The sequence below is a fragment of the Rhamphochromis sp. 'chilingali' genome (assembly GCF_963969265.1).
Source record: "Rhamphochromis sp. 'chilingali' genome assembly, chromosome: 17".
NCBI classification, from domain to species: Eukaryota; Metazoa; Chordata; class Actinopteri; order Cichliformes; family Cichlidae; genus Rhamphochromis; species Rhamphochromis sp. 'chilingali'.
This window is the reverse complement of record NC_137944.1, coordinates 29,480,150-29,490,792: the sequence shown is the minus strand read 5'-3', so window position 1 is coordinate 29,490,792 and position 10,643 is coordinate 29,480,150. Positions and strand designations below refer to the sequence as shown.

The following is a 10,643-nucleotide window of genomic DNA, read 5'->3' as shown; positions in this document are numbered from 1 at the left end:
TTCATGTTCTTATGCATTGAATCACATTGTTATGTTTCATCATCTCAGCACAGAAAAATCCAACAAGGAGCTCGGGAAGAAAGAGACTGGAGTTTAAAAAATGTCCTAAATTTAACCTAAACTTCCTAAACTAAGCTTGCTTCTACCACGACCTGCGTGACTCAGAACCTACATAGATATTTCCAGTGAGGTCATTTCCTCAACTGTTTCTGTTCAGACATTTCTGGAGAGAAGAATGAGAAACATCATGAATGAAGATGACAAGTTGTGGATCAGACTGACAGATTCAGCAGTAGAGGGCAGATATTTGTGGGTGGATGGTTCAGGACTGTGTAAAAGGCTTGATTGTTGAGAAAACTTTAGGTTGTGCCAAATTTGTGAAACAACTATTTTAACAAGGCCCTAAAATATCACCTCATCTCATGGGCAGTTCCTCATTTTGTTCTGCTTTAATACGTTTTATTTTTATCTTCCTTTTAACCGCCTGCAAATGTGATACAACTCATAAAACTGTTGTTGCATTTGTATGCAAGAGATCAGCACAATGTACCACAGGGTCAGACATTTCAACAATAAATAAAGAAACCTTCCTTCAGTTATAATAAAAGCAGTTATTCTGACAGGAGGAGTCTCAGTCTCAGTCTTCAACAGCAACACAACATACTTTGTCTTGTCTTCCTTCTCCCACCCCAACCGGTCGCAGCAGATGGCCTCGCCCCGAGTCTGGTTCTGCTGGAGGTTTCTTCCTGTTAAAAGGGAATTTTTCCTTCCCACTGTCTCTAAAGTGCTTGCTCATAAGGGGTCATATGATTGTTGTGTTTTTCTCTGTATATATTCTTGAAGTGTGTAACTTATAATATAAAGCACCTTGAGGCGACTCTTTGTTGTGATTTGGTGCTGTATAAATAAATTGAATTGAATTTCAGTGTTGATTGTTTACATTTTTTCTCATGTTTCCACACAAACGGACACTGGAGAGCAGGAATATTCAGCTCATGCTTTGAGATGTTTGAGAATGTTAGAAATAAACAAGTGTTGTTAAGAAAGAAACATTTCCATGAAACTAATGTTTTTTGATGAAAGAGTTTTCATAGTTGACAGTTTAGTTTTTACAATGGGTTTTAGTGTTTTTGCAATTCAGAAAACTGTAAAATAGTTTTGGATCAAGTGTTTGGTTTTGAAAGACAAGTCGAAGGTTTTGTGTGTGTTTATCACACTTGTGGCCAATGATGTGAGGGTACATATAAGCCAGAGCACTGGTTTGTGAGGCACTACAATGGATAGAAATCCAAGAAGAGGAGTTCGTGTGAGAGGAGGCTGAGCAGGTCAAGGTGGTTGAGGTGGTCAGAGAGGAGAAAGAACAGTAAAATCAGATGAAATCAGAGCTACTGTGATTGACCATGTTCTTGTCCATGGTATGACAATGAAGGAGGCTGGACTAAGGGTACAACCAAACATCAGTAGATTCACCGTGTCCACCATAATCCGAAGATTTGGAGAAGAGAACAGGTAGTTACCTTTTTTGACATCATATTATGTAAATGTTGACAACAATTACACATTTACAATGACTGTACTATATACTGTACCACAGTAAACATGTTTTAGTACATCACTATGCCAGTGTACTGAGGTACTGTAATAGAGGGTTAGTCTGACTGTAGGCCTATTCCATGTATGTATTTTTGTAAGTGCATTTTCTCTTTTGTAGAATTGAAAGACTGCCACATGGGGGTGGTAGGACATCTATGTTCTCCCCACACAATTACAGTTTTTTCTGATTGCTTAAGCACATTTTTTGTAACTATTGGCTATTTTTGCAAAACTCTACACACAAATAAGAAAACCTGTCACCCAATTATCAAAACATTGTAGTTCTCTTGCAAAAGCGAACACAGCTATATTAACTCTTCACACCTTCGTAAAAATGGTGTTTTCGTATCAAACAGTACACACAAGCCATCATCTACTAAGCACACAATGCGCCAACTGCAAACTGATGGTATGAATACAAAACACATCTGGCTTTTGCTTTCTCTGTGTACAGATGTCAATTTGAGGTCACACTTTTGTCACAGTGTCATGTAAACATACAAGGATCCAAACTTCAAGTATTGGTGTTTATTCACACTCATCAAAACCAAGACGAAGTCAGAACACAAAATAGGAATTTCACAAAAAAAAGGGGAAAAAAAGACAATCAGCCTACATCATGTCGTCTTTCTGGGTCTGGCCACAAAATTTCGTCCACATCGCATGCGATATCCTCCAGTCCAAGGCACCGGCGAAAATATCTCCTTGAATGCCGTATCCAGGCCTAACATGATGCCTGGTCAATATCTCCACATGCCTCCTCCATTGCCTCCAGGGCTACCTGTTGATGAGGGTGACGGTCGTACACTTTCCAGCGCCAGGCAGAGAAGAACTCCTCAATGGGATTTAAGAATGGAGAGTATGGAGGGAGGTTGAGTGCCATGAAGGATGGGTGGTCTGTAAACCAGTTGCGGACCAAAGCAGCCCTATGGAAACTAACATTGTCCCATATGATGACATATTGGGTCTGCTCTGGTCTCTGAACAGTGAGCATGTCATGCAAGGTGTCCAGGAATGCAATAATGTGTGCAGTGTTGTATGGGCCTATGGTTGCATGATGGTGAACAACACCATTTTGGCTTATAGCTGCACACATGGTTATGTTACCACCACGTTGTCCTGGGACATTGATGATGGCACAGTGTCCAATAATGTTCCTGCCACATCTCCTGGTTTTACTGAGGTTAAAACCGGCCTCATCTACAAAAAGTAGCTCATGTCCCATTGCATCTGCTTCTAGTTCCATCACTCTCTGGACAAGACAAAACAAATGCAACACATCAGGCCCATGCACAGCACTACAGTATGCACTTCCAAATTCAGAACCAATGACACTAGCTTACCTGCACACAGTCATATCGCAGTTGCTTTACACGTTCTGTGTTTCTCTCGAAAAGAACTCTGTAAATCTGTTTCATTCTTATTCTGTGGCGCGTAAGTACACAACTTGGTGCAGAAATGCTTGCACTGTGTATATTTTGAAAGATGGTGTCATTATCAATTATGCGCTGCTGTATTTCGCGCATTCTTATTGCATTATTGGCAATCACCATGTTCACTATATGGGTCTCTTGCTCTGGAGTGAACATTCTGCCTCTGCCCCCAACATCTGGACGTCTAGCAATTCTGTAAAGTAACAATTTCAGTATTTTTGCATGTATGGTACTGTTGTGTTTCTCTGGCAGTGCTACAAAGTACTTACCGATTCTCATTTCGAAATGTCCTAATGATGCTTGCCACAGTGTAGTGGCTCAGTTTAGGCTGAACCCGTTGGCCAGCTTCCCTCAGGGTCATCCCATGGTTGATGACATGGTCCACTATTGTAGCTCTGATGTCATCAGTTATTCTGTTTCTTACTCTTCTTACCCTCTTTCCCCTCCTCGTCCTCTTCTTGCTCCTCCTTGTCCTCTTCCTCTTAACTTCCTCTAACCCTCTTGCTTCTTCACCTCCACGTCCTCTTCCTCCAACTTCTTCACCTCCATGTCCTCTCCCTCGGCCTCCTCTGATTCTCACTCTTCTAAAAATCTGATATTTTTGTTTACAAGGTTACAAGAACAAAATATTTATCACCACAAATTGAGGCCATATAAATGCTTTCATACAACATATTTTGCAACACAGAAATAACTGAAGAAAAAAACAGTCCCTCTGGTTGATTAGTGGTGTGGTTTTTTTTTTTTTTTGCTCTTTACTTCTTACTAGTTCAGTCTGAATGCATGTTGTGTTTTTTTTCTCAGCGCAGAAAGGGAAGTGAATTACCCATAGTTTAAAAAAAAGTCAGATTCTGAGGAAGTGAGGCAGTTTATAAGCCCTCCTCATTTTTCAGTGTTGTCTATTGTCAGTGATGCTGACAAAGCTGTAAAATGTCTGAATGTCTGCAGAACTTTGCTCTGGTGTGAACTTTACCAAAGGAGACAGAAAGGTAAATGGAGACTGTAATCTTTTCTGTTTGTGTGTCTATGAGAGAAAAGTTTTGTAAGAAAAATCTTATAAAATCCTTTTATTCTGTTTGCTGCATTTTAGTTTAATGTGAATATAGTGAAGTTATAAACACACATTTTACCAGCAGCCATGAGTATTCAAACCACACCAGTCTGCAATCTAGTTTTGTGTTTTTGTTGCAGACGCTGTTACTCTGAAGTTAAGACCTTAAGTGTGATTTGCCACAGTAGAGCTGCCTGGTAGGTAAAGAGCAGAAATAAACATGAGTATGACCTATGAGTCCAGTCAGCGTCCATTATGAGAATGCTTATTATGTCTCTCACTGTTGTTGTTGTGTTTGTTAATTGCTGAGAGAAACAAACTGAAGACAAGATTTGCCTTTTTACTGAAGAGTCAAAGTGAGGAAGTGAAGTCCGTCATCTCCTTATTTGTATGTGTGTGTTTGTGCATTGTCTTTGTGTATCTACTTCATACTCTGCAGGCGTATTGCTGACGAGGAAGTGCAGTGTCTGTTTTTAGCTTCCTTGTGAAGTTCTCAGTTAAATTTTACTAACTTTTAGCTGAGTTAGTGGTCTTTGAGCCATTAGGAAAAATCCAAGCAAAGCTTAAACAAAAGCAAAGCATAAAGAAAAACTTATTCATGGCTTCATCCTTTCTAGACCGGATTACTGCAATTCTGCACATCTTTTAACAGGTGCTAGAATATATGAACAAATCACTCCAGCTGTAGCAGATTTTTGAGATTTGATGAGATTTTAAGATTCTTGGTATGGCACTCAGTTATTTAAGCAAACTCCTCAACATGTATAACTCTAAATGAGCACTGAGATCGTCTCGCCAGATGCTCTTAGTACAACTGAGATTGAATCATAGAGGAGGTTGGGCCTTCGCAGTTGCAGCGCCTAGACTCTGGAATAACTTGCCAGATGATATTCGTACTTCAGAGTCTTTCAGTCTTTCAAATCGTGTCTTAAAACTCACTTTTTTACGTTGGCTTTTAATTCAAGTTCACTTTGAGTACCATCAGACTTTTTTTGTTACGTTTGTTTTGTTTTTATGTTACACGTTGTCATTGCCTCATCTCAATTATCTGTATTTGTTTTTCTATTGCTTTCTCATGTTCTTAACTAATTGTGAAGAACTTTGGTCAATGCTGTTGCATTTAAATGTGCTATAGAAATAAAATTGATTTGATTTGATATTTTAGTATCAATGAACACTGAATGAGATAAAAAGTAGCAGAAAAAACATCCCCAACTGTTTAGCTGAGCTAGAAAGCCTGTGCCAGGCTATAAACATTTAAACAACACTCAAATACCTTAATGCTTAATGTTTCAGTAGGTAGCTGCTCATAGATATATACACATCTATGTATATTAACATTAAAATTGTTTGTGTGTGTAGCACTTGGCACCTTTTGTGATGGTAAAAAATTATGAGTTGGTTCATTACATTTTGAGTTAAATATACTTTCTATCCAACAAATTTAAAAAGCAAAGGAACTTTACACACGTTTTTTTAGGGTTAGTAATAATACTTTATCATATTAAATAATAATAATAATAATAATAATAATAATAATAATAATAATAATAATAATAATAATAATAATAATAATAATAATTCTTAAGTAATGTTCTTGGCAAAGTATTTGATAAAGTTAAAAAAAATTACCACAGCTTTGTTCAAACAGATTTACAACCATGTAAGAAGTTTCTCCATTTTTTGGATTACCAGGTAACTAAAAGTAAATATGCACAGTGCCCTAAACCAACAAAGTTATTTACTAACACATTGTAGTAAATAATTGCACAACAAAGAATCCCTGTGTGCCCTGATTCCCCTTCTGTATCTCTGCTCCCGTGATACTCGTGCTCACTGCCTTCTCGTTACCGCACTCCTGCTGGAAAATCCACAGAGGCAGCTGTTAGCACACACCTAATTATCAACAGACTAACACTCACTGATTATGCTGAAAACACTGACGGGTGGTCACACAACAACCCAGCGTCGAGGAGAACTCAGCCACACTTCTATGTACCTCTGTCGACAATCCTGGTCAGCTGCAGGTGTGTGTGATCATCCTCCTCAGGTGTGGCCAACCTCCCAACGGGACACACCCACCAGGCCTGATGGTGCCTGAAAACCAGACCTCTGGAACGCGCACACACGCACACACAAATACCTATACACACAAACCTGAAAACCAGGGACACAAGCCACAAACCAGCAAATATATAAACAAGTCCAAACTGCTCATCGACCCTGGGTCACTCAGACCGAGGTCCTTGACAATTTGTATTCCAGACATTCAGACCTGTAGATACTGTACCCTGATATGGATGACTAGGAAGTATTTCAAGATTTATTAATAAATAAAATTAATTGAATAAAATACGTTTTAGAAAATTCATTTCCAAGTTTTCTTTTTTAGTTTATTATACATTTATTATACTTAATGACTTTAGACTGTGATAATTATAGATAATTATAATCTGCTAAACACATCTGCAATTCTAGACCTCGACCACAGAGCAGAGGTGTCAGAAAAAAAAGTCTTATTATCTAGTTATTTTAAGTTCCAGATGATCAGCATACCATTTCTGTTTATCCAGTTTATTAATCAGCATTTGAACAAATGAGGGTCAAAGAAACATTTAAAAAACAGTCTCAAGGGTCTCAAAAATAAAGCTGTAAATAAAAATCTGTAAAACTTGTCATGACTGACCCCCTAAATCAGGGGTGTCAAACTCAAATACACAGTGGGCCAAAATTCAAAACTGAAACAAAGTCGCGGGCTAACGTTAATATTTATTGAAATATATTTATTCCTCCAAATATAAGAATGAATCTTTTTTTATGGACTCAAACACGTTTTGCTGAAAAACTGAATATGGAACAAGCAAAGCTTAATACTAAACAATATATATATTAGCTGTATAATACCAGTAGGCCAGCTCTAATAGTAATTTGGTATGGCTTCACGGGCCAAATGTAATTAGGCTGCAGGCCAAATTTGGCCCGCGGGCCAGAGTTTGACACCTATGCCCTAAATGGTTGTTTTGACAGTATTCACATTTCTTTAGTGTTTTTGATCAACATTTTAATATAAGTTGGGGGATTTCTGGTACAGCATCAAATTTATTAGAAAATACAACTAATTAAGCCATTAATAAATTAAATAGAGTATTTTTAAAAATTAAAAATTTCCTAAACTTAAAAAACTCCAGTCGCTTCTACCACGACCTGTGTGACTCAGAACCTACACAGATATTTCCAGTGAGGTCATTTCCTCAACTGTTTCTGTTCAGACATTTCTGGAGAGAAGAATGAGAAACATCATGAATGAAGATGACAAGTTGTGGATCAGATCAGATATTTGTGGGTGGATGGTTCAGGACTGTGTAAAAGGCTTGATTGTTGAGAAACCTTTAGGTTGTGCCAAATTTGTGAAACAACTATTTTAACAACGCCCTAAAATATCACCTCATCTCATGGGCAGTTCCTCATTTTGTTCTGTTTTAATACATTTTATTTTTATCTTCCTTTTAACCGCCTGCAAATGTGATACAACTCATAAAACTGTTGTTGCATTTGTATGCAAGAGATCAGCACAATGTACCACAGGGACAGATATTTCAACAATAAATAAAGAAACCTTCCTTCAGTTATAAAAACAGCAGTTATTCTGACAGGTGGAGCCAGACTGTAGATGAAGCCTCCTCCCTCCTCTTTAGGAACAGGCCAACAGGGATTTTTAAGCTGTAAAACAGAAGCCACAGTGAGTAAGGAAGCAATTAAATTAAGCATCAAAGCTCAGCTACATTTAGTTTCTGTTAAATGTATAAAGAATTGAATCTATGATAAATAATAAAGGAAACATAATTTCAACATTTTGTTGTGTTTTGTGATTCAGAGACTGTTGGATTACGTCTGAAGTCAGGATCTTGAAGTTTCAGCATGATGAGTCGTCCGCAGAGCTTCATAGAAGGTAAGAACATTAATGTGGTGGTAAAACAACAGGAAGGTGACGGAGCTTCAGTCACATCTGAGTGATCATCATCAGACTTTTGATTAAAGTTATGATGTTTGTGCTGGAACAGAACAACATTATATGTATATGACTTAAAAATATGTAGAGCCCACATTCATTATTTAATCATATCAATTATTTTTCTTTATTTATTGCATAAATCAGAAATGTAACAGTCAAAAGTAATTGATGAAGAAAGAATGTTTAAAAGCAAAATGAAGATGTGAAGAGCAAAAACAAAAACAGGAACTGACCAAAAGGATGTGTGACATGTTAACATGTTTTAACTCAAGTGTTTCCTGTTCAAAGCATCTTAATCATCTTTAATGTTCTTGTATTGACACTCAGCTACAGTTCAGTGTACTTTAATAGTACTAAAGTATTGTAGCATAACAAACTGTTTAAACTGTTGTAACTGATAAATACACACTTTTCTGAACTCTAACGTTGTGTCTCCTCTAAATGTTCATCAGGTGAAGCTCCTGACTCTCGGCATGAAAAATCAAACAGAGGGTCAAAGGTCACCACAGAGAGAGTGGCACTGGTGGTTCTCTGTATCCTGCTGGCAGCTGCTCTCATCGTTATTTATCGTCTCTGTCAGTTTGTGTGGTTTCCTTCGTCTTACTTAACTTAAAAAAAATCAATAATCTGATTTTCTGTAAATCAAATGAGAAAAATAATTACAGTGAAGGTGTAAAACACTGCAGATTGGACACACTAGCTCCGTTTTAATCATGTTGCAGCAAATTAAAGATGTGTCCAACTTTTTCTTGTTTTCTGAAAAATCTGTTTGTTTCTCTCATTTTTAAATCAGCAGTTGAAAACATGAGAACTAAAGAAACACTGAAAACACAAAGCTACAAAAATCTTTTCAGTGTAAACAAACCTCACTGACTGACTGGTTTATTTGTTCTTTTTTAATCAGCATTTGACAAAATTAGAACGAACAACGAGCTCGAAAACCTGAAACATCACAAAATGAAGTGTGAAAATAATCTGACAGGTAAGCATATACAGCTGATTGTTTCTAACCTTCAGTCTAAATCAAACTCATGACACACAGCTGACTGGGCCTTTTTTACTTCATGTAAATGATTATTTGTTTTTAATTCAAACTTTAGATAAAAATAGATGATGAATGACTGATGACTGTTTTATTCTTTATTCTAACAGAGACTCTCTCTAAGATAAAACCATGCAGCACGGTGCAGCCGACCTGTCCAGCACCTAAAGTAATAGGTAAGTTATGGATTTTGTCTCTGAGACACAAACTTCAAGCTAAGCTCACACAAACATGAACAGTGATTTCTTCCACCTGACTGAAGTCGTTGCTGTAATCTCTTCAAAGATGATCCTTGTTATAAATGTGAAGAAGGCTGGGAGCAACATGGAGGAAAGTGCTATTACTTCTCCACCAGTAAATCATCCTGGGAACAGAGCAGAGATGAGTGTAGAGCTAAAAGAGGAGACCTGGTTAAGATAGACAGCAGAGAGGAGCAGGTATGAAACACTGCTGCAGGTTCATGTTCTCACATGTTATATCACATCTTTATGTTTCACCTTCTCAGCACAGAAAAGTCTAACAAAGTCATTTTCATCTTCTTTTCCTGATCAGAGGTTCCTGGAGAGAAGACTGAGAGATGTAATGACTGATGATCAGGACAAGTTCTGGATCGGACTGACAGACTCAGCAGTAGAGGGCAGATGGGTGTGGGTGGACAGATCACCACTGGATCAAAGGTTTGATTGTTGTGAAAATATATTTTTTTCATTTCCAGAATTAAAGTTATCAGTTTTTACTAAACCAGTTATTTTTGTTCTTCAACTCTTAGTTTGACGTTTTGGAGCATCAGAGAGCCAGACAATTGGAACGGGACACATGAAGAACATCATCCTGATGGAGAGGACTGTGCGAGAATGGGAGAAAAAGGTGGAGCTGATAATCTGAAGTGTTGGTTTGATGCATTTTGCTCAAAGCCTCACAGAAGTATTTGTGAGAAAGCAGGAGTAAGAGGAAAGTTTAAAAAAGTATGTGACTGAAATTCACATATGAAACACCAGGATGAAGTGATGCAATTATTAAAATAATGCCACAAACAGAAACAAAATGAACATAGTAAAATCAACATGAGTAATATTTTGCATCTGATACTTTTTAGTTTTGAAGCGATTAACACGAACAAGAAATGTGGGAGCACCTGTGAAATTCATTAATTTTTATAATAAAATAATAAATTATCCTGTTTTGTAAACTTAAAGCCATCTAGAAAGTTAAAACGTATTTGGGATACTGAATCAATGAGTACATCATATAACAGAAGAACCTATGAATTATTTATTATCACTTTTACAGGAAAAAGAAAGGAACGAAGAAAGAAAGACGTGAAGTGTTACAATGGAATAAGTAATTCACGTCAGTGTTATTAAAAATAGGAATGCAACATTTAACATCGATTCATCCAGTACAAGAAAAGGAGGCTGTGGTTCTCAGAGTTTTCAGTGTGAGAAGCTGTTTGTAAATGTGGTAAATGATACACATTTCTTAACTCTCACATCTGTGACTCCTGAAAAACCT

The 10,643-nt window shown here is 37.3% G+C and overlaps 1 protein-coding gene across 2 annotated transcripts; it reads left to right on the top strand.

The window, feature by feature from the left end:
* The first annotated feature begins 3,932 nt into the window (after positions 1–3,932).
* Positions 3,933–10,643, top strand: LOC308384580 (C-type lectin domain family 4 member E-like). 2 transcript variants are annotated; one of them, XM_080863117.1, is made up of 10 exons: positions 3,935–4,015; positions 4,218–4,274; positions 7,731–7,816; positions 7,952–8,026; positions 8,542–8,664; positions 8,994–9,071; positions 9,242–9,307; positions 9,417–9,568; positions 9,684–9,808; positions 9,901–10,643. In XM_080863117.1, exons 4-10 carry the CDS (start codon positions 7,996–7,998, stop codon positions 10,106–10,108), a joined length of 783 nt encoding a protein of 260 aa, XP_080719243.1. In that variant the 5' UTR covers positions 3,935–4,015; positions 4,218–4,274; positions 7,731–7,816; positions 7,952–7,995; the 3' UTR covers positions 10,109–10,643. The 2 variants fall into 2 exon arrangements, with proteins under 2 accessions (XP_080719242.1, XP_080719243.1); XM_080863116.1 differs by lacking the exon at positions 7,731–7,816 and having other exon boundaries at positions 3,933–4,015.